Genomic DNA, 24,306 nt, shown 5'->3' with positions numbered 1-24,306 from the left:
AAAAAGAATAGGCAGGAGGTGGGGGGTGTAGGTCTGAGCCTTGTGAACCACAGATCGCAGCTTCCTGTTGAGGCCTGAGCTGATACCCCAACCGAACTGTTCCAGCCAGTGACAAAATGAAAGTACAGAACAGATGTATACAGTATATTCTTCTTCCCTGCCCAGCCCACCCTTGCACTCAGAGTCATGGCCAATTGGGGGGGGGAGAAAACCTCTGGGCCTGCCTTCCCTCCCCCCTCCACCATCTCAAAAACCCTCCCTCCCCATTGCTACCTCATCCTCTGCCATTTGCCTGCCTCTCCTGCAGGTATCCATTAAAACACTGGTTCTTAACCTTGGGTTACTCAGGAGTTTTGGACTGCAACTCCCAGAAGCCTTCACCACCAACTGTGCTGGCTGGGGTTTCTGGGAGTTGCAGTTCAAAAACATCTGAGTAACAAAGGTTAAGAACCACTGCATTAAAAGAACAGGGACTCAAAACACAACTTGGAAAAATGGATCTGTGTCGCAAGTTGAGTCTGTGTCTTTGAAATAAAAAACCACATTGACTCCGGGTCAAGTTGCCGGTGCGACTTAAGTCAGACTTGACAGCAAATCGTGAGTCCCCGTCCTTGCAGCTTGGTAATTTTAAATTCTGAACTTGAGGGTGTTCTGGGAGCCCTTCTCTAGGTAGCTCTGTGCCTTTTCTCAGACAAGTCATGTTGACTGGGGGATCTGGAGTCACACTCCAAAAAGCAGTGCAGCCAACAGTCAACTATTTGTTCTACAAGTATCATGCAAAGGAGTCTGACAGGGGTTTTTTTTTATGGCACGGCCACTCAAAAGTAAAATATCTAAAACTATATTGACATGGATCAAGGTGTGGAATAATACTTGCTTTTACTGCTCTTTTACTTTTACTCCCAAAGGATATTTAAAGAAAAGTGGAGGGATGACTCATCCTTTCTAGCACTAGCAACATTCTAGTCCTGTTTGAACACATTTACTTTACCTTTCAAACTAACCCTGACAAGTTTGCATGGGTTGGTTCTCACCAAGGTGATTCTTTTGTCTTTTTATATTTACCCTCCACCTGCACATATACACACCAAAGATCCTACAGTCAACAGAAAGCAAGTCAAATAACTGAAAAGGTGAGCTAATCATCTTTAAATAGAAATAACTGGCTTTAGATGAAACTTTATTAATGAAGCCTTTCAACACCGCACTTTCTCGTCTTTCTATGTAGGTCGGGGCAATAGAAACCATTTTCTTAGTTTGCTAATCTAGCAAGAGTCATCAGCATGCAGTTTCCACCTAAGGACAGCACTGTAAGTTATTCCATTTCATTAACTACCAGTTTGTACATGGCTTTGCATATTCCAAGAGTTTTTTGGTATTTCAGGCTTCAAAAAGGACCCGTAAAATGTTATACACTTGTCAAGAAAATGATTTAACCTTCATTCAGGATGACTGGAAATGTAATATCCCTACAGCCACATTTTGTTTGCTTGTTCATTTAAATATAGTAATTTGTTTCATGGCTCTCAGTGTTGCACAATTCACATCAAACTCAGCAAACAAGGCAATTATTCTACTACATTGTTACTTGAAGAACTGTAAACAGTGTCCCCAAATTTCAGTCACTTCCCATGGACATGTTGGCAAAAGAGAAGAAAAAAAAAGGGGGGGGGGAAACAAAATATTGTACCACCTTAAAGTCTAGGAATGCTATTTCAGTGTGAGTTGAAATAAAATTGTTAATCTTTAAAGTGCTACAGTATTTTGTAGCCTTTCTGTTTTCTTCTTTGGCCAACATGCTGGAAATACTAGGGCTACTTCTTTAGAAATTCCCACAGTTTTTTTCCCTGTTCAAAAAGCAGCTGGGACAAAAACTGCATCAATAAAACAATTGCATTTTGCCACCGGGGCACATTTTCGTTCCAGTGTAACATCCCATGATATGTTTGGCAGGCCATGGTCATGAGAAGCTGAAGTGATACTTGCGAGACACTGCAATTCTCCCCTGAGTTCAGAAATTCTCAAAGTCTGCACTCAATCTTCGTAACTGTTATTGTTCTTGTTTTCTGCCACCAAGTTGCCTCCGATTTACGGTGACTGTATGAATGAGCTATCTCTAAAATGTCCTGTCCTCAGCAGCCCTGCTCAGCCCTTGTAAAGGCTGTGGCATTACTCTACTTCAGGGGTCCCCAACCTTGGGCCTCCAGATGTTCTTGGACTTCAACTCCCAGAAATCCTGTCCAGCAGAGGTGGTGGTGAAGGCTTCTAGGAGTTGTAGTCCAAGAACATCTGGAGGCCCAAGGTTGGGGACCACTGCTCTACTTCATCTTATATTTGGTCTTCCTCTTTTCCTGCTGCCTTCCCCATTCCCCAGCATTACTGTCTTTTCCAGATAATCCTGCCCTCTCATGATATGCCCAAAGTAGGACAACCTCCATTTCAACATTTTTGCCTCCAGAGATAATTCAGGCTTGATTTGATCTAGGATACACTTGTTTGTCTTACTCCTGTGAAATTCAGGCTAAGAGACAAGTTGCCCTAGAATGATTACCCACTGTAGTTTCATGGGACTCAGATTGTCCAAGTCCCACTGTAATATTCTAACCAACACTGCACTGTGGGTGTGGACCTAAATATTAATAAGTGACTGCATTATTTTCTGATGTTGTTTTCAGAGCCAAACATGCTTCTGCTCCCAGAAAGATAACTTTATAGGAATCATTGCAAAGTAGCTAACAATGATCCCCAAGACATAGAGGCATTAGAGTTCAGTTCCTTATTTAAGCTCTTCCTAGATGATTTTAAAAGCTGGAAGTAAAAAATCAACTTGTTCCTTGGGTAGTCCTTTACATTAGAAACCATAGTCTCACACTGGGCAACCAGTAAGAGTCTTCTAAGATAACATGCATATTGTGTAAAGATATTTGATCAAATCCTATACGAATAACCTGGACAATTTTTTAAAAAAATCTCCCAAAGTCCTATGAAAATAACGGCGAGAAAAGGCCATTTTTAAAAATTTTTAATTTTGGTTATTTTTTTTTGTGTAATAAAAACAACCAAGGCTCCTTAAAGGCTGATAAATTTACAGTATTTTGGGCTAGGCTTTCATAAACAGAGCAGACACATAATACAGCCTCAGATCAAAACAAGGAGATGAAAATTAAGGAAATTAGCCACGGTGACCTTCATCCAACTACCACCGGTTATGTTATGAATAAACAAATACCCAAGAGGGAAGTAAACACTCAGAGGGGAACACCTGTTGTAGCGAAAATAATCATCCAGAGAGTAAGAAAAGCTTTTTGAACGAAGGCATTGTATTCCCAGATTCCGCAGGAGCCAATTTCCAATTCATTCATGATAGTTTTGTGCTGGATCTGTTCTTGAACCGGAGAATTTTTCCTAAAAGTGCAATAGGAGGACCCTTAGCCAAGAAAGGCTGCTTATTAAGAGAGTATGCCTTGTTGAACACGGCCAACCATATTTTATAAAATTGCTCTCTTAAGACTGCAATTCTCTGCACTCCGGTGGGTGGGAGAACACCTGGCAATGAGAGCTTTATCACTTTGTACCCGCACCGTCGCTTTTGGCTGGAAGCCACCTTCCTTAATTTCATTTTTTATTAGCAATCTGGATGAATATACACGAGATTTACTGTAGCCTCTCCAGAAATTTTCCAAATCGTCAATTCCTCCCGTCCACCCCAAATAACGGGACCGCCTTGTGTGGCTTCCTTATCGCAAGGGAAAGTTTCCGGGAATTTTCCCTCCAGCAGAAGGAGGCCTGGCTTATACCATTATTGCCGGAACGGAGGGGTGAACGGAATGTGTGTAATTTCTTCTATGCGACGTCGGGGGGGGGGGGAAGAAAAGACGCAGGGAACCTTAAAAGCTGTCCGTAAAGAGTCGTTCGGCTGCAAAAGGCTTCCCCATGGCCATTTTTTTCCTCTTCTCCCGCCTTTTGTGGAAATGGTTTGCTCCGGACTTCCTGCCGGGGTGGGGGAGAAGCCGGCGAGGTCAGGCCCGGGCAGCTGCGGCGGTGTCACTGCAAGCGGCGAAAACACGATGGCGTATTCTGGGCATCCTGGGGCCGGAGGCGGCTACTATCAGGGCGGGGTGAGTAGCCCCGGGGCCGGTGGGCGGGCGGGACCGAGTGTTTGGCGGGCGAAGGCCCCGGGGCGACCCGCGCCTCGCTCCTCCTGGAGCCCCTCTGCTCCAGTCGGTTCCCCCAGGGCACGCCTCCGTGCAAGCAAGGCTGAGGGTCCTTCTGCACCCCAAGGCTTTGCAGCTGCAAGGCAACATCTGGAGTCGACAGAGGCGTCTCTTCCCCCCCCCCATTCCCCGCTCAAGCCGCCTACCTGCAAATAGGGGCGCGAAGGAGGAATCATCCGTGGATGAACACGCCATAGTTAGGAAGGGGGACCTCGTTGGGTTTCTGGTCCAGATGTGTAGTAGTCCATCTGGAAGGGCCTGTGCTTGTCATGACGGGCCACCGGGCCGGCCTCAGCTCAGGCAGAGCCCATAATAGGAGGACAACATGCAGGGCGACGGATGAATCTGCATTAACAAAGGAAGAGCATGTCTTTCGTAAAGCTGAGGGCTCTTAACAACCCAGTTGCCCTCAAGTACTTTGCATTGCAACAGAGAGAGGGCCTGCAACAATATACAGTGGTGCCTGGCTAGACAGTTACCCCGCATGACAGTTTTTTTCTGTAGACCTTGGATTTTTGCGATCGCTATAGCGATTCGCAAAACAGTGATTCCTATGGGGGAATTTCGCTGGACAATGTTTGGTCCCTGGTTTGCAAACCGATTTTCGCTAGACGATGATTTTGCGCTGGCAAACCGGTGTTTTCGGGACCTATGCTTCGCAAGACAGCGATTTAAGCAGCTGATCGGCGATTCGCAAAGCGGCTTTCCTATGGCCAATCTTCGCTAGACAACGACAATTCTTCCCCATTGGAACGCATTAAACAGGTTTCAATGCATTCCAATGGGGAAATGCTTTTTGCTAGACAATGATTTTGCTAAACAGCTATTTCAGTGGAACGGATTATCATCGTCTAGCGATGCACCACTGTATACTATTCCTAGGGAAAGCGATTCACACGCCAGTTTGGAGGGGTGGTTGTAAGAATTGCCACTAAACTCAAAAGGAACTTGAACTTGAAGAGAGTAGCAGAGAATGTTGTTTTCATGGCTCAGCCTGATGGGAGTTAAAGTCCAAAAACATGTGGGAGGGATATTCATGTTGTATAGTCCGCAGGGTCTGTTTGAAAACTAGGTGAAGGGCTAGCGTATATTCTGCTCAATGTCAGAATATATGCTGTGTGTGCAAAATATTCAGTTCTGTGTGGAACCTCTGGATATAACTGAGAAAGGCCACTACTGCATATGAAACCTCTGAAAGGCCAAACGAGCGTCTACGTGGTACACTACTAGATAAGCCTGTGATCTGTTCTGATGTAAGGTATTCTAAATTACATCAACTGTGTAGCCTTGTGACTACTCAGAAATGCTCATTGAGATTTCCTGCTATACTAATGTACATAATGCTTCTGTGGGATATATATCTGGTACTGGACTCAGAGCTGGTCTGTGGTGTAATGAAGGAAATGGACTCTTCCAATTGCATAGTAATGTGTGGCACAAGGTATTCCATTGTCTGATTTATAGGAGAGGGCATATATTGGCTCCCTGAATATGGTAATCTGTATGCAGGAACTAGGATGCAACTTTTTCTAGCAATATGGATTGAACATGTGCCAGTCTACCATAGTGCTTGATGATGGACTGAGTCTTAGGAGGTTTTGAGATTCTAGCTAGAGATGGGATTATTTGTATACGAATATCCCCTCATAGGTGGAGATAACGAGGGTCCGGCCCCATGGGGCTGGACTGTCCACTCACAATTCCGTGAGCTCGACTGAGCCTTTCTATCGCTCCGTTGTCTGCAGTGGATTAGCCACTCTGCGACTTGGCAGACAGGCTCATCATCCCACCTTCTGCCAGGACAGGCTAATCCATTGCGGATAATGGAGTGATAGAAAAGCTCCATGGAGCTCGCGTTAGCGTGAGTGGACAGTCCGGCCCCATGGGGCCAGACCCTCGTTATCTCCATCTGTGGGGGGGATATTCATATTTGTATACGGATACCCCCATCTCTAGTTCTAGCCTTCACTGGAATCATGAAACTGAATGGATGACCGTTATGGTCAGTTTTGTGTCTCCACATTATTCTGCCTCTGTATAATTTATAATTGTATAAATTAATTTTTAATTTTACATTCTTAGATCCTCTTTTTTTAAATTTGAGCAAAGGTAAAAATCCAGGATGAAGCTGTGGGCCTCTTTGAGGAATTGGCCCGAGCTGATGCCTTTTTTTCTGTTAGATAAGAGAGCTGAAGTTTTGACAGGTTATAAGCAACAAGAAACCACCTATGAATGGAAGCTGCCTTTTAGAATAGTTAGGTAACTATAGCCAACACCCGACCAGCCTTTCATCCACTCAAAATACTATGTGTTTTGTGTCACTATTTGTAATGTGGATTTAATCTGTTCTCTTGATTGGAGAAAACTATTTCTGATGAAAGCTGGGGGCAATCATGTAATGAGATAAAAAGAATACATTGAGAGCACATTGCAGGCAGCTTTTTCTTGATTTTTCCCCTTTTCTAACCTTCTCTTCATTCTTTTATTTTACTACCTGCTTCTGTGCATGCTTATTAAATTTTGAATAAATTTATTTGACCACCCTGCATTTTGCTACTGTTTCCTGGTCACCACTGAACTTTTAAAGGTTCTGCATAATTGTATCAATGACCTTGGGCCAATCTCTCTCTCTCTCTCTCTCTCTCTCTCTCTCTCTCTCTCTCTCTCTCTCACACACACACACACACACACACACACACACACACACACACACAGAGAGAGAGAGAGAGAGAGAGAGAGAGAGAGAGAGAGAGAGTCAGACCTACATCTCAAGATGGCTGTGCAGATAAAAATACGAAAGAAAATAGCCATGTACACTGCTGTGAGCTCAATAATAGGATCTGTTGTAATAAAAAAAATTAGATAAAAGGCAGTATCTGTGTACAGTGAAAATCATGTGACCTCCATAGCAGTTTGACGAGCCCATCTACAAAACTAAACAAATTGGAGTCAGTTTTGATCTGTGACTTGTGGGTGCATCTTAGCTTGTGGGGCTCTAGCACGCAACATGATATGTGTCACTCAGACTCACATTTCAGGTTCAGTCTGCACCTGTTTGTGACTTATCTACTTAGCAGCTCTGAGTTGAAAGTGTGTAAGTGTGTGTGTGTGAGAGAGAGAGAGAGAAATTCCATTCTTCCTAGTTGTGCTTTGATACTCTGATCCAGAGTTTACTGGTGGGCAGTTTATGGTCCTCCAGGTGTTGTTGGACTGCAGTTCCCATCAGCCCTAGCCAAGAAATTCCAGGGTGACGGAAATTACAGGCTAACAATTTCTTCCAGGCCATAAATTGCCCTTGTGTGACTTAATCCCAGCCACAGGGTGGCTGTTTCAGGAAGGTTTAAAAAAAAAAAAAAACTGTGTGCGACTTGGGGTACGGCTATCTGAAGAACACTAAGCACAGAGGCGGAAGTTTCTGTTAACACATCTTGTGTAACTCCAGAACTGAAAGAACTATTGGTAATGCATGTTTGCTGTTCAGTGTGCTTCTAGGTGTAAGAAAAGCTTGCTTTCCGCCCTCCCACGTCTTTGAATAACAGTGGCGCTTTGCCTTGGCCTTCTCCTGCAGATTTGTTTTATCAGGTTGGGAGAGGCTGGGTTATGGATAGGCACGCATGCTGTTTTTTGGGTATGGCTGTGTGTGTGTTTTTTTGGGGGGGGACTTCAGTTCTTAAAATAAAAACTAGAAATATTGTACGTTTCTCTTAAATAAAATGTAGTAACTAAAATTAAACACAAACCTGTGAAATGCCCACTTGGTTTGTTAAAAGTAATCAATAGTCTTTCATCAGACCTCTTAAATTGGAGACTGTGCAATGCCCAAGGGAGGTCCGTTTTGACAGAGCCCTAATTAGCACTTTTGGAACTGCAGCCTCCAACCCACTTTGCATACGGGTGCAAACCACTACCCAGAAAAAAAGGAGGCAGTGAATGTGGGGGCCCCCAAAGAGAAATTTTATGCCCCCTCCCCAAAAAAGGTACATATTTAAGATGAGAGATATTCTCCTTTCAACTAGATTTACTTCCAGATGTTGGTGCCTTCTAAACTTTGGCAGTGTGGGGCAAAGGCCTAATTGCTCTGCCCTAGTTATCTTTGGCCATCTCATGAGAAGAGAAGACTCCTTGGAAAAGACCTTGATGTTGGGAAAGAGTGAAGGCAAGAGGAGAAGAGGACGACAGAGGATGAGATGGTTGGACAGTGTCGTCGAAGCAACCACGATGAATTTGACCCAACTCCGGGAGGCAGTGGAAGATACGAGGGCCTGGCGTGCTTTGGTCCATGAGGTCACGAAGAGTCGGACACGACTAAACGGCTAGACGACAAGGAGTTATATTCCTGCTATTTGAAATCAAACATTGATTAATGTAACTCTGTTAGGTATTGTTTTTGTCATGGCATTCATAGCCAGGATGAGTAAAAGCAGGTGATTCCCAAACACTGGGATCCAGCCCCTGGCGCCAGAAGACGTAAGCCTGGATATTTGAACTATCCACTCACATCTGACCCACTTTACTGTGTGGTTTGAGGAATTATTAAGGAGTAGTTCTTCAAACAGGCTTTGGTGGAAGGATGCCAAATAATCAAGGCAGTTTTTAAGGCTGCAGTCTCCATTAACATAATGGGATACAATTCTGCATAAGTATGCCAGGTAACTAAAAGCGTGCAATTATTAACTGTATTTTATTTTTAATATTTTTTTAGTATGGAAGTGCTCCTGGAGGACCTGCATTTCCCGGTCAAGCTCAAGATCCTTTATATGGCTATTTTGCTGCAGTCGCTGGGCAGGTATGTTATATTCTGTGTTAACTTTTACACCCGTGTATGTTGTTTGTTCATTTTACTGCTGATTTGCCTGTATGTCATCCTTTATCAGTCTTTGTTCTGAGTGTAGTCACTAGATTTATTTCTAAAAAAAACCTTCAAGACATATCGTCTTTCTCCCTATTTTTATTGTCTCAACAACCAGGTGAAGTAGGTTAAGCTGAGAGATAGGCTAAAATCACTCGGACAACTCATGGCTGAGATAAGATTTGAATCAAGGTGCTCTGAGTTCCAAATAAAACCCTAAACAGTGTGACATGGTGGCGCTCATTTGGTATGTGTCTACAACACACGCACTTTCCACTGCCATAATGTTACAACAGCTTTAAAAAAGATCATTCATCATGTGTTAAGACATCCATGTAGCTATGCTTAATTATCCTAAAATTGGATATTGACATATCTTCAATGTAACATTCAGTACTCGTTGTGTTTATATCTAGCTTTCGTGAATGTGGTGGAGTCTTTTTTCTAGCACAGTGGTTCCTAATCTTGGGTCCCCAGATGTTCTTGGGCTACAACTCCCAGAAATCCTGGCCAGCACAGTGGTGAAGTCTCTGGGAGTTTTAGTCCAGGAACCTTTGGGAACCCAAGGCTGGGAACCACTATTCTAGGAAAATATTGATATCGTTTGGCAAACTGGAGAGTGCACTGATCTACCAGTGCAGGGAATTGGTATGGACTGGGATTGGCTGTTATGAGAATAACTTCAGTTGAATTATGCAAAACCAAGTTACTTTGAGTCACTGGCTTTTCCTCAGATCCACAGAGCTTTCACAGAACTTAGATTTGGGCAGATGACCACAGCATATCTTGAAGGGAGGTATAATGGAATCCCAGCGGTGGAGCGGAAATGTGTCTATGGCTGCAATCAGATTGAGGGCCAAACTCACTACTTATTACTCTGTCCTCTCCATGAAAATCCCAGAGAAAGATTTTGTCTCCCATTATTCAGCTGTATCCCAGCTGTACTTCAGTGGAAATAATAGTAAGACTACTTGCTGATATACAGCTGTATATTATGTACTCTGTTGCACAATTTGCTCTGGAAGATAAGAAGCTGAGGCTTTGATTTGTTAAGGTTCATAATATTACATAAATGTTGAATATAGTGACTTTGATATTATACACTATGCCACCATTCCCAGAACGGGTTCATTGACCCCTGGGGCATCCGTTTGTTTTAACCGTTTTTATGCAAGTCTGCCTTTGTAAAGACCTATGGCCAGAAACAATAAAGGTACAATGTGCATCCTTCTGTTGCAGGTGGGGATTTGTAACTTCTACTACTTGTTTGCAGTTGTGGCTTCATCCAAACAAGGGAAGGGGAGATCTTTCTAATTCTGGGTTTGTACTTATGAGGGCATACTTTGTGGAACTTGGCAGTAGTTTCCTGCAAACAAGAGTTTGGAGTTTCTAATTTCCGTGCAAGAGCAAAGAAGGTAGCATGTTAAAACACTATTAACAAGGTACCGTATTTTTCGCACCATAAGACGCACTTTTTTCCCACAAAACAGGGAGGTGGAAAGTCTGTGCATCTTATGGAGCGAAGAAAACAGATTATATTTTCCTGTTTTCTTCTCCTAAAAAATTGGTGTGTCTTATGGAGCGAAAAATATGGTAGTTAGCATTGGTTTGAATGGCCCCATTGTCTGCATCTAGGCCTGATCACCCCTCTCTGGAGTTTGCAAAGAATGGAGTATGTGAGGTATGAAGAAAGAAAAACTCATGTTATTTTTATCTCCTTCGTTTTCCAAAGGATGGGCAAATAGATGCTGATGAGCTTCAAAGATGTTTGACTCAATCAGGAATTGCAGGTGCCTATAAACGTAAGTTGACAGGTTTCAGTAATGATTATGTTACAGCAAAAGCATTTGTAGGTCAAAATCTGCTTTATCACATGCATGCAGTGGTATCCTATGCATATACATGGACACATAGTGGGGAGAATCTTAAATATTTTGATTAGAGTAATCAGTGGCAATAGATAATTCTGGGTAAACCTGATGTACAACATTTGCTATCAGAGCAATTAATGAAAATGGTCACCTTTGCTGTGCTGTTAGTGCTTACTCTGAAATAGGAAACCATTGGTCTTTGTAAGTCCTAAATGAATAAAATCAGACTTTCCAGGGGCCTATTACAAACCATATTTTTCTGTTTATAAGATGACCTCCCCTTTTCTAACCCCCAAATTTGAAAATTTGCACGATCACACCCCTTTGGTCCTGAAGCAGCCATGAAAGGGCTTCAGGATCAAAGGGGTGCGATCCTGCCACCGTTTCACGGCTGCTTCACCCTGTGACTTTGCAAAAGGCAGGGAAAGCGGCTGCCTTCCATGTATAAAATGACCCTCAATTTTTTGTCTAATTATTTAAGTAAAAAGCGTCATTTTATACACGGAAAAATACGGTATTTGAAAACCTATCTCTAATGTGACAAGAATGTGATGAAAATTACATTGGTTTTCATTTTTGCTTAGTTATTCTGCTCTCTCACATACCTGTCTGTGTGCTGCATTTCCATTGCCTGCTTGTGTGCTACCTTTCTAACTGGTATGTATCCCAGACCTCTTGAAAACATATTACTTCTGTTTAACTATTTTGAAGCTGCCAGAGAATTAAATAGATTTTTTTTCTTTTATTAAACACAACGTAAATAAGGGATGGGCAGAAAGTAAACTGGCTCTACTGGAAGCCCTCTGGCTGAGCTTCAGATGTTTGGCAAACATTTTTGGCTCCTGAGTGTTTCATAGCAGCAACAGTACTGCTTTCTGCACCTATGTTAGACTGCTGAGATAAGGACGCCTTGTTTAACCATGAATGGGTTTTTTTTTTTCTGTGAGGTCAATCCAGTTCTGACACTGAAAGCAAACACTTGGATACAAAAAGTATGCAAAGGTATCCTTTGAAAATAGCTCTTCTTGGTGGATCTTGACATTCTAGCAAAAACAAAGCTGATCATCAAACTCTCCTTTCCTTGGTTTATAACCCTTTTCTTATATAAAAGCACCTTAGAGATTTAACTGCCACAGGGAAACAACATTTCAAGAGTCGCATGATATTTGATAAAATCATGAATCGCACACATATACCTTTCACTACAGTGTTATTTTTTTTTCCTCAGTGGAATGGGTTGTTTGTGTGTTCAAAGGTCATAAATTATGGAATTCCCTGCTACAAGGTAAATTGCAGTCTGCTGGTTTAAAAAGGGTTAGATCGATAATTATGAATATTAGTACAAAAAAGCCTTCTTCCTCTTCTGGTACAACACCTATTCCAAGCAGCACATGAACCTTTTATTACGAAAGAGTAGCTGTTTGCCCTCTTGCATTTCTTCCTGTTTGTAATTTCCTTTCCCCTATTACTTGAAGTAAAACAAATCTTGAGGGATGAAGAGGCAATGCAAATCTTGAATGACGGTGTCAAAGCTTTTTTATTACTGTTTAGGAATCTGTAGTTTTCCTGCTTTCCTTTATTTATTTTTATTTATTTGATTTATATCCCGCCCATCTGGTCTGGTCGACCACTCTGGGAGGCTTCCAATAAAACAGTATACAATAAACCATAAAGATTTTACAAACAAACTGACACATGCAGTAATAAAACAAATAATAAATGAAAGGGGGAAAAAAGAAATTAAGTATTGACAGGAGGGAAGGCCTGAACATACAACCATGTTTTTAGTTGGCTCTTAAAAGTGCCCAGCGTAGGGGCCGCACAAATCGCTGGAGGAAGGTTATTCCAGAAGCGAGGAGCCACCACCGAGAAGGCCCAATTTCGTGTCCTTTCCTTCCTGGCCTCCCTCGGTGTTAGGCTCCTCAGCCTCACCTCCTGGCTCCTGCGGGTGATCCGAGTAGATCTTCCAGAACCAGGCATTTTGGGAAAGAATAGTGTGTTTCTATGTGAGTCTCTCTCTCTCTTTCTCTCTCTCTCTCTCTCTCTCTCTCTCTGTGTGATTTATGCTGTCAAGTTGAAAACGACTTACATTAACCCTAAGACCTTTCAAGGTAAGTGAGAGATACAAGTTTTACCAGTTCCACTTCCCAAGTGAGTTTCCATGGCTGAATGTGGATTTGAACCTTATTCTCCAAATTCGTATTCCATCATTCTATACACTACACCACACTGAGAAGGAACAGGGGAAGGGAGATAAAAGCACTTAGATAAATAACAGGCTTGAGTTAATTATAAGAATCAAGAGTTGTCTGTATTGACTAATGTGTTCCTTTGTTTTCCTTTATGCAGCTTTTAACCTGGAGACATGCAGGCTTATGGTCTCCATGCTTGACGTATCCTTCATAAATCTGGCTTTGATTTCTAATGCATAGGGTAGGGGTTTGGTTTGAGATAGAAGAGGAAATTCTTGTGTTTGGAACAGTTTCCAGTTCATCTGAAAGGGTACTTTGAAGCAACTAGCAAGGGACTCCCATTTGAGCTACCTTGATGGATTTGAAATACAGTTTGTAAAGAGGATCACCGAACAGGGGTAGCAAAACTGTGGCCTTCCAGGTGTTCTTGGGTTCCAACCTATATCAATCACCATATATATCATCAAGGATGATATTTGCATCACAACACCTGGGTGACTGCAAGATACCCACTCTTAGAAGGATTAGATGCAATATGGTCATTTTCCATTTGTAACTTCTACGTGCTGGTGTAATAAACTAATACAATCTGTAGAAATGGTTTGATCCATATTATACAATTTTGATTACTGACTGATAGCATTATTAATGCATAATGCTGGAACTCAACCTGACTGGACATTTCTTTGTCATTTCACCAAAATGAACCTGCATATAAATGAACCTATATATAGCTATATAGCTTGGAGCTTCAGTTGAATTCATCAGCTCAACTCAGTCCAGTTATTCATTTAAGTGGGGCAGCTCTGGAGCAATAGTCTTAACTAGAACCAGAATATTCCCAGGTATGATAATACTGCATTTGAGAATATTTCTCTTCCCTTTATCTTGTTACTGGTGCAACTCGTTCCTTAGCCATAATCCAGAGAGATATGTCTGGCACTCTGGGGTTCAATGAATTTAAAGAGCTTTGGGCTGTTCTCAATGGCTGGAGGCAACACTTCATGACCGTTGACACTGACCGCAGTGGGGCGGTTGATTCTCAGGAGCTGCAGAAAGCTTTGTTGAGCATGGGTGAGTTTTGAAATCTCTGAGCAGAAATCAGTCAGTTGCCATCAAACAAATTCATAGATGACTTTAAAGACCAGCTTTTCTTGACGAAGTAAGACCCCCTAATGATGCAAAGCACATTAAGAATGTCTTTCTGCAACCACATTATAGGACTCAATTTACAAGGTAGACTTGCAATACAACATTACTGTGTGGATTGTGCCATCCTGACAACATGAAGGTCTACCCTTGGAGAACCAAGTTTGCTGTTATTATAAAGAATATGCTTTAAACTTGTTCTGCTCTGAGTTTGTTTTATTTTATTTTCCCTGCCCTTCTGTGTAGGATTTAGATTGAGCCCCCAGGCAATCAATGGAATTGTGAAACGATACAGTGGTCGTGGAAAAATAGCATTTGATGACTACATTGCCTGCTGTGTCAAACTTAGAGCTCTTACTGGTATGTTTTCGTTTATTTCTGTTGGAATTAGTTGATGGAGGCATTCAAGAAAAAGTTAGATAATCACCTGGCAGACATGTTTTGATTGTATTCCTGCATCGAGCAGGGTGTGTGTGTGTGGACTTGATGGCCTTGTAGGCCCTTTCTAACTTCACTTTTTATGATTCTGTGATGAGCTATTTCTGATTCCTCCTGCCCAAATATTCTGTGGCACTCATAGAATTTCCTTCACTTAACAAACTGGGCTAATTATATGAGTTTCTTAAATGAAGGAGTTGGAGGGTTGAGTTTTTTTTAGTCTGACACTGGAGTTGGAGAACTAGAGTGAGAGTTCTTAACCTGTGGGTCCATGAATGAAATTTAAAGGGTTCATGAACTAGAGCAAAACAGGTTTTTTTTCCTTAGATTTCCTTCCGGAAAATTGTTTTTGTGGAGGAGAATCTCTACCCACTTTATGTCAAGTACTCAGAGGGAGCTCATAGTTTTAATTGGATTCCCAAAGGGGTCCATTGCCCAAAAGGGTTTAGACTGCACTAGGGCATTTCTGAAGGCTGGCTATACACCGTGTTCTTGAAGACCTTCAGTGATAGAGGGGTCACTTCCTCTGTAGTTACTTGATTCCATTATTGTGCTGTCTCTTCCTAACAAGAATCAAATGGAAAAATTGAGATCTGCCCCTCTATACCTTGAATCTGTTTGATCCAATCCTGGAACAGCATAGAGCATGTTTATTCTTTCTAGTAGCTCTTCAACTATGTGAAGATTTCTGTTAATGTAGCTCAAAATTGAATTAGCCTATTTTGCAGGTGGAATTGGCTCAGATTCAATTGTTGGCTCAGATTCATTGGTTTTGAGCTTATTTTCATGTGATTTTTGCCAATCTGTTGGCAGTGTTGGGATACCATGTCCATTGCCTGTCCCAGCTGGTTCTATATTGTCATTTGCCTACATTTTTCTTTTTTGAATATCAGTCTATTCATTTTGGCTCAGTTTTCCATTCTATCAATATTGTTTTAAATTCTGTCATACTCTAGTTTCTCTTCAGATCATAGTCAACCCAGATTAAACTCAGCAATTGATGGTAGTTCCATTAGCACATGTAAATTTTTCTTGGCAAACCAGGTAGCTTTGAAACTTGCCTACCCATGTTTTTGTTTGTCTCATCATAACAGAACAAAATATAGAAATAACTCCTATATAATCTCTTGCTTCTGTTCTTTCCATATAATGCTGGGAATTTCTTCTTGACTATAACTAGGAAATGCTTCTTCACCTGAGAAGACAGCACCATGGCTACCTGGGCAAATTTGGTGGGTGAGGGAAAGCATTTTCACACTGTCTCAATGTCAAGCAAGGACCCAAAGCTGCTTTGCATGTCTCTGAGGAATAAAAGAGGTCTTTTCGATGAGCCAAGCAGGTGATGACCTTTAAATCTTCTTCCCCTAAAAAAAGTGTTGCTAACGTGACATGGTTAGCAACACTTTTTAACCGAGAAGCCATGGTATGTGTGGAATAGCAAATCAGTGGATAGTTTTTAGAGATCAACCCATGGTGTTGTTTGCTGACTCTCATAAGTCAATCTACCAGTATTGCTATTTAATTGTGCTTTTGTCCATCCTTGTTCCTGCTTTTTTGCCTCCTGGCTCCCATTTCAACATTTGGCTCTTTCTGTCCTCCTTGCAGACAGTTTCCGAAGAAGGGATCAAGCTCAGCAAGGAATGGTGAACTTCCAGTATGATGATGTAAGTGGACGGAGGTTTTTCTCTCTTTTCCCTTCTGCGCCGGTGTGTGTCTGTCAAGTCACTTGTCTTCTCTTGAGTAAAACCAGACAGTCTTTGCGTTTTGTGACCAATTGCACCAGTTGAAGTTGAGAACACCTGGTTGCAGAGGTAGAGATTAGGAATTCTCTTTCCCACTGTGCAAGGTTCCCTCTGAGGTGCGTGGCGGCGCACATGTGCGTGACTCAGACACCCTCTAGGCTGCTTTCTTCCTTCTCCGTGCACCCACAGTGAGCGTTTCCAGCCCCTTTGGTTCTGGTCACGATGGAACCCCATGTGGGGGTGGGAGTGGAAGCAGGGTGGAGTCTCATGAGAGAGGGGTGGAGCCCCACCCAGCGGGGCTGAAAATTAGAGGGAATGTTGGCAGTGTAACTCCTAGGAGAAAAGCCAGCCTGTGTGGCCTTGGGCAAGCCACATAGTCCCATAGCACTCCCATAAAAAGCAAAAGCAAAGCGTGCTGCTTATATACCGCCCCATAGCGCTTCAAGCACTCTCTGGGCGGTTTACAATTTAATTATGCAGGCTACACATTGCCCCCCCAGCGAGCTGGGTACTCATTTTACCGACCTCGGAAGGATAGAAGGCTGAGTCAACCTTGAGCCGGCTACCTGGGATTTGAACCCCAGGTCGTGAGCACAGTTTTAGCTGCAGTACAGCAGTTTAACCACTGCGCCACGAGTGCTGTATACCTGGAAAACCCTGAGAAGGGTCATCATAAGTTGGAATCAAACTGGTGGCACACAATTATTGTTAGTCAGCTGAAAATTCAAGGCTGAAATTGTTTACGCCCCTCATCCCAATGAAGTTGGTTAATCTTGTACATGTCTACTCAGTAACATTCCTAGAGCAGATTTAGAACACCATTTATGCCTATATAAAAAGAAGCTGTTTTAATTGCCTCGGATTATTGGCCTGTTTGACTCAGTAAAAGGTTGATTGACAGCAGCATCCAGAGTCTCAAACAGGCTTTCTAGCCCCACCTGAGCCTTTTCCGCATGCAAATCACTCTGTTGGTGCAACGAGTTTTCCACACAGCTTCTTCTGAAATTCTGCTGAAGGCCAATCCCAGTTGATTAATCTCAAGCTGGATGGTGCATCAAATGAAAAAGAAAATACCAAAGCCTTTTTTCTGGATGCCTGATTTCTCATGAGGGAGACACACAATTGCAGCAGTGCTGGCTTATATAGCAACTTCATATGCGTTTTCAGGTCACATAAAAGAGCACTCAGGCCTGTGAGACTCTGCTCTAGATAGAAATGTTAGCAGACTGTAGGGTGATGGTTCCCAACCTTGGGTCCCCACATGTTCTTGGACTGCAGCTCCCAGAAATCCTGGCCAGCGGAGGTGGTGGTGAAGGCTTCTGGGAGTTGTAGTCTAAGAACATCTAGGGACCCCAGGTTGGGAATCACTGCTGTTGAACATTTCCAGCGTTTTCTCAGTACAGTGGTGCCTCGCTTAGCGAGTGCACCGTACAACGACGAATCCGTATAGCGATCCCCTTTTTCGGGATCACTATACGGAGCACCCAATCGCCGCACCTCGCTTTGCGACGATTGGGAGTCCCGCGGCCATTTTGGAGCCGCCGATCAGCTGATCGGCGGCTCCAAAATGGGCGCGGGAGGACCCGAAATGGCCCCGCGCTGTGTTTTCGCGCCCTCGGCAAGCGAGGGGAGGGCGCGAAAACGCGGCGCGGGGCCATTTCGGGTCCGTTTTGAAGCCGCAAAACAGCTGTTTTGCGGCTTCAAAACGGCCGCGGACGACCCGAAATGGCCCCGCGCCGCGTTTTCGCGCCCTCCCCTCGCTTGTCAAGGGCGCGAAAACGCCGCGCGGGGCCATTTCGGGTCGCCCGCGGCCGTTTTGAAGCCGCAAAACAGCTGTTTTGCGGCTTCAAAACGGCCGCGGACGACCCGAAATGGCCCCGCGCGGCGTTTTCGCGCCCTCCCCTCGCTTGCCGAGGGCGCGAAAACGCCGCGCGGGGCCGTTTCGGGTCCGTTTTTAAGCCGCAAAACAGCTGTTTTGCGGCTTCAAAACGACCCGAAATGGCCCCCCGCGGCGTTTTCGCGCCCTCGGCAAGCGAGGGGAGGGCGCGAAAATGGCTGCCCGGGGCCAGGAAACTTCTCTAAGTGGGAAGTTTAGGGCCGATTTGGAACGCATTAAATGAACTTTAATGCGTTCCAATGGCTTTTTACTTCCCGCTTAGCGAAGATTTCGTATAGCGAAGGTTAATCCGGAACGGATTAACCTCGCTATACGGGGCACCACTGTAGTTGCAAATTCTGTAAAAATAATGCTAAGATGCCTTTCATGGAAGCCTGTCAGTCACTTCTAATCATTCATCCAAAGAACTCTAGTATTTCTACGAATAATTTAAAAACCACTACTCAAAGGCACTCATTTACAGAAGAATGTGGAAATATTACTTTTTCAGGGTATTATTCCTTAAATCCTTGCTGACTGGGGGATACTGAGACTTGTAATTGAAAAAGCTAAGGTTCCCATCCTTTCTTTCGGTAGCAGGGTTGTTGTGTAACCTCTGGCCCTCCAGATCCCCTCAACCTCAGTTCATACGCTGATGGTCAGGGATGATGGGAATTTTAGTCCAAACTTCATGGGGGGTGTGCTGAGGTGCCCCATTCCTGCTGTACAGAGACACTTTATTACCGCACTGCAGCAGCGCCCTTCACATGTGCTTTTTCCCTGTCTTTGCAGTTCATACAGTGCGTCATGAGCATCTGATTCAAGCTGAAGGAAGAGACGGATGAGCATGACCCACATTCCACTTTATTTTGCTTTGCACCAAAAATTATCATGGCTGTGTAACTGAATGGTGGTATCTGCACATTTTATAAGTATTGATTTATATGCTTTTTATAGTTTTGATAACTAACAAAAAGAAGGAAATTCAATAAATTCTGTTTTGAGTTTATCTGTCTTGCATATTTATAATTGCCTTGATAAAAACAAAACAAAAAATTGCAGTTCATTTCTTTTCCTTTATTATATTTTCCTGTACTCCCTTAAACTGTTTATATTAGAACATGCTTTGTACCCATGCTGTCATGATGGCCAAAGGGTCGGAAACCGGGCCTCTTATTAAAATAAGTGCATAAAATGAAACTTCCTGCTAGGAGTAGTATTTTGAGAGAATCAGAATGAAAAACTTCTTTATCAGCAATCAAAGCATTACTTCTTTAAAACAGTGATAAAAATCCTCTTGCATAGCTATGCCAATGGAATAATTTTTGGAGGCAATTTTTTCCATATTAAGGTCACCATACACATCTACTGCGTGTTGAGTTATACAACTCAGTATTGCAACCGATAATGCTTGATTTCTTAACTTTGGGCAGTTCGCCTCCAGAAATCCTTCTGGGTATGGACACCAGCATAACTAAGTAAGAGGATTTGAGGCAGTATTTTGTCAGCTATATCCATAGTTTCCCTTTTTATTCAATAATTCAGGTATTTGTGCTGTGCCATGTATTCTGAATTATAAGAACTATTAGCTTAATAAAGTCATGCTTCTCAGGTATGTTATGTACCTTTCAACAAAAAAATTCCCATGTATTTGGACTAAAGTAGATGCACAAATTAGTAATAAGGCTACTGTCCTAATTAGTACAGTGGTGCCTCGCATAACGACGATAATAGGTGCAGCAAAAATCGCCGCAAAGCGATTTCGTCGCTATGCGATATTAAAAAGCCCATAGGAATACATTGAAACCCCTTCAATGCATTCCTATGGGCTTCAGACTCACCTTTAAGCGGAAATCCTCCATACGGCGGCCATTTTTGCTGCCCGGTAAGCGAGGAATCCATCCCAGAAAACAGTGGGCGGCCTTTTTTTTTTTTAAACCCGGCGGCCATTTTGAAACTGCCGATCAGCTGTTAAAAAATCATTGCTTTGCAATGATTGGTAAGCGAAACGGTACCGATCATTGCAAAGTGATTTTCCCCATTTAAAACATCACAATGCAATTGCAAAAGCGATCGCAAAAAGTTCGTCGGTATGCGATTTCATCGTTAAACGGGGTGCCCATTAAGTAAGGCACCACTTTATAGGGGAAAATCTTGAGCAAGAACTTTAAATACTTTTGTAGAGAAATTTTTGTTATAGCAGAGGCAGGTGGCAGATGGTTAGAGATGATGAGGACTAAATTTCAACCAAGTCTTAAGAGCCACAGTTGTTCACCTGTGCATCGTACCTGGAAAGAGTACAACATCTGTGCTGTGTCCTTTGTTGCCAGAATATTTGTTATGCAATTTAAAAAAGAACCTGAAATTCTGTTGTTGAGCATGGCAAGTTACAAATAGAGTAGGCCCACTGAATTAATTGAGCTTACAGAGTTAACACACCAATTAAGTGAGCCTACTCTAATTGTGACTTACTATACTAAGCAACAGGATTTCAGCCAGAGTCTCTTGACAAAAGGACTCTGGCTGAAATCCTATTGCTTAGATAATTTGTTGAGGTATTTGCTTGCATGTGTCATTTACAATTATGATAGGAATTGTACTTCAATAGCTTTGTACTGAATTTTAAGGAGCATTAATTTATCTTAATGAATGGCCCCTATATTTTATGTGACTGGATTTCAGTGGGTCCTAGAGATGACTCTTCCCGTCTCCAGATTCTGTTCCTTCTGGATGGAGGAGAATGACTGATGAGCCATCTATATTCTATAGCTTCAGCATTAATGGTCAGGAAAATATGAAGAAGCGAATTTAATATGTTCACTGGCAAACTTAGAAGCTTGTGTATTTAACTGCCAGTTTATGGTGCATTTAATTAGCTTTTAATTTTAGTTGTTTCTGCTCCACACATCAGGTAAAAAAAGAATGCATTGCTTTATTTTGTCTGAGCTAGTTTTCTTTTTCCAATTCAATGAAAATGAAATCGAATGTCAGATTTTGCAAAAAACAAGATGTGGAAAATTCTGCTCTGCAAAAAGAAGTTGCATGGGTTGGAATGGGCAAGAACAATTCCCTGTTCACCCACCCAGCCTAGTGTCCCTAGCTACATGCAAACATTACTACAGAATAATCAGAGCTGGATTCCTCTCCCTCTCTGACTAGCTTCTTGTTTGTGAAACTGCACAGAGAAAACTGCGGCCACTTTTTTGTTGCTGGGGCTTAACATGCAAACACAAAAAGAACTGTGGGAGAAATCTGTTCATGGTTCAGATGGACTGGCTGGATATAGTTTGTTGTAATATTACCGTAGCCTTGAATTTTTCCCTAAAGCCAGACAGTAATACTATTTTGGAGTTGTTGAAGTAAAACATTAAACTACTGATGTTCAAACTCCAGGGGGGGAAATCCTGTTTATATTGTATGATCGATACCATTATTGGTAACTGTGTAATAAAATGTGGTTTAGAAGTTTGACAAGAAGCAGGTTCAAATCTCTGCTTCATCACAGAAACTCTGACAAGGGGATGAATTTGTATCTTACATTCTTTTAAAACCCTGTTAAGGTTCCTGTCAATTACATAACAACATAACTAACAACAAAAACAAATTGGACAGTAACAAATTATTCTGTGTGCCTGACATAGCAAAAATATGCTTTTTATATATTTCAGAGTTCCAAAGCTTCAAGATTGTCTAACCAGAGAGGAGATACTTAGGTTTTGAGCATTAATCTAAAAGCAACAATTAAAATTGGATTTAATCTATTTAATATACTGCCAGAGCATGAAAGAAACTAGATAAGTTAGCTAGTTTTGAATATGATAGATTTTCTTTGGGGGGGGAATGAAATTTAATATAAGTTAGGGTTGGGGAAATATTATGGAGGTGGGTGGAGCTGGGATGGAGTCAAGGCAAGCTGAGATTTGGTTAGATGCAGTTTTTACCAACTTAAAGACACTTTTTGCTAAATATTTCACTCCATTACTCCAACATTGGAGGCATTCAAAATGACATCCACCTTGCAGATATCCTTTGATTCGTATTCCTGCATTGAGCAAGGTGTTGGATGGCCTTAGAGGCTGTTTCCAACTTCATGATTCTGCGATTCTAAAGCTTGAGTGTTTCTGCTCAGGCATAAGTCCCAGTACACCAGCTTCCTGATCTGCAAAAGACAGCTCCATGTAATAGGGTCCTGGCTTTTAAATATTGTCTTATCTCTGAACAGAGCTAGCAGAAGTCCACATCTCAAATGCTTTTTAAAATAGTAGAATGTGTTGAAGTAATATTTAGCTTAAAAGTTTAATAAACATACTACCCAACCCTGATTCTGTATTTTGTTCATTGACCACAGAGCTAATTTTTGTTTTTGAACTGGAACACTTTTTTGCTAGTAAAGGACATTTGCTCTTAAACTTTAGAGATCTAGGAAATTGCAAGGTCCTATTGTCAAGAGTAAATACCTTTTATCATCCACAAAATAAATAAGAGACCATTTAAAGCAAACATGACACCACAGCTGTATTCATTTGAAAGTCATTTTTATTGATGTTATAGTACAGTAATTAACAGTGGGGATTAATAATTTTATATTAAATATTCTTGTAGTAATGAAAAGTATGCAGGAATTGAGACTGGCAAAGTACAGTTTTATAAAAAGGAACATTTTATTCAGTTATGGGAAGGCTGACTATGAATTTGGATGCTGATGGGGGAATAAGTCATATTCAGAGCCACATGGATGCAATGGGCAAGATTTGGTAGTGGCATTTTCAAAATCAGACATTTCAAGCAGGGTAAAAATTGAGAGCATTCCATTTAGCAAAACAATTTCAAGATATAACATGATTGGTCACTGTTGCAGAAACAAATTCCAGTGGTGTTTGTTCTCACAATATGGGATAGTTTTAAAAGACTTTAAACACAAACACTCAAAAAAAATCAGCTGTTGCAATATATTGTACACCGACTACACTGCTGAAATCTTTTGTACTGAAAATAATTTCAGCAGCAGATTGAAAATGTGCTCATTGCTACTTCGAAAAAAAAAGTCATAGCAATTATAACAAAGTGTTGAAGTCAAATGGACAACCCACATAAGTGTGGTTCAAGTTCCATTTAATGGCATTAAAAGCACACTTAAAATATACTGAGATTGTGGCCAGTATCTCAATAATACAGTGGTATGTTTTTACTCAAATAGTCACAGTTTAATAAACACCAGACTGTATGCCCTAGCAGGTACTACATAGATTCTCAATGCAGGCAATCAGCAGGCGTTATTATACCATTATATATGCGATATCACAGCATTTACAGAATCACAATGTTGTTGTACAGTTAGCACCACTATATTCAAGGGCAGTGAAGCATATTTACAACTGTCTTTGAACTTATTGTAAAAATATACTTTGAAATTCTTGAATATTAAGGTCTTAAGGCCTCTAAGGCTGCAATCCTGTGGCTCTAAAGATATGTCCCAGAGGCCACAGGAAAGAGCAGGTCTCCTTTTTCCAAGGTCTTCAACAAAGCTGTGACCTCAGAGCTGGAGATCGGATGCTGGATTCTCTCCTCCTGACCTCTCCCAGTTACTATGGAAATTTTGAAGTGGCCTCTCCCATCTAGGTTGGAACGCCAACCTAAGAAAGGAGCAAAATGGATGTTGGAGGGGAGAAGAGGCATTGGATCAGCCAGATCTAAAGGCCTCTCAGCCCCTGGCAATACCCCTAAACACAGAATGAAATTTCGATGTCAGAAATCAGAGCACATCTTAATTCCACAGGACCCCTCCACCCTCCAGTATATGTTGCAGACCAGTCAAACGTGGAAAGGGAAACAAGCAGAAGATTGTCTCCATCAATGCTTGCATCCTATCACCACCACCAACGCATGTGGGGCTCTGGAAGGAATGGAGTCAATAAACTGGTGTGTTCCTTCCATCCACCTCCTTGCTCTTAAGAATGCACTGTAAGACTTAATGG

General features: G+C 42.1%; 1 protein-coding gene across 2 annotated transcripts; it reads left to right on the top strand.

The window, feature by feature from the left end:
* The first annotated feature begins 1,268 nt into the window (after positions 1-1,268).
* SRI (sorcin) lies at positions 1,269-22,653 on the top strand. 2 transcript variants are annotated; one of them, XM_073003152.2, is made up of 8 exons: positions 1,269-1,310; positions 8,917-9,000; positions 10,796-10,865; positions 13,284-13,327; positions 14,053-14,200; positions 14,522-14,635; positions 16,319-16,377; positions 19,124-22,653. In XM_073003152.2, exons 1-8 carry the CDS (start codon positions 1,284-1,286, stop codon positions 19,148-19,150), a joined length of 573 nt encoding a protein of 190 aa, XP_072859253.1. In that variant the 5' UTR covers positions 1,269-1,283; the 3' UTR covers positions 19,151-22,653. The 2 variants fall into 2 exon arrangements, with proteins under 2 accessions (XP_072859253.1, XP_020640887.3); XM_020785228.3 differs by lacking the exon at positions 1,269-1,310 and adding an exon at positions 3,962-4,118.
* Positions 22,654-24,306: the final 1,653 nt, after the last annotated feature.

Source organism: Pogona vitticeps, chromosome 6 (assembly GCF_051106095.1).
Source record: "Pogona vitticeps strain Pit_001003342236 chromosome 6, PviZW2.1, whole genome shotgun sequence".
NCBI lineage: Eukaryota > Metazoa > Chordata > Lepidosauria > Squamata > Agamidae > Pogona > Pogona vitticeps.
The sequence above is the reverse complement of the archived record's forward strand: the minus strand, read 5'-3'. Positions and strand labels throughout refer to the sequence as shown.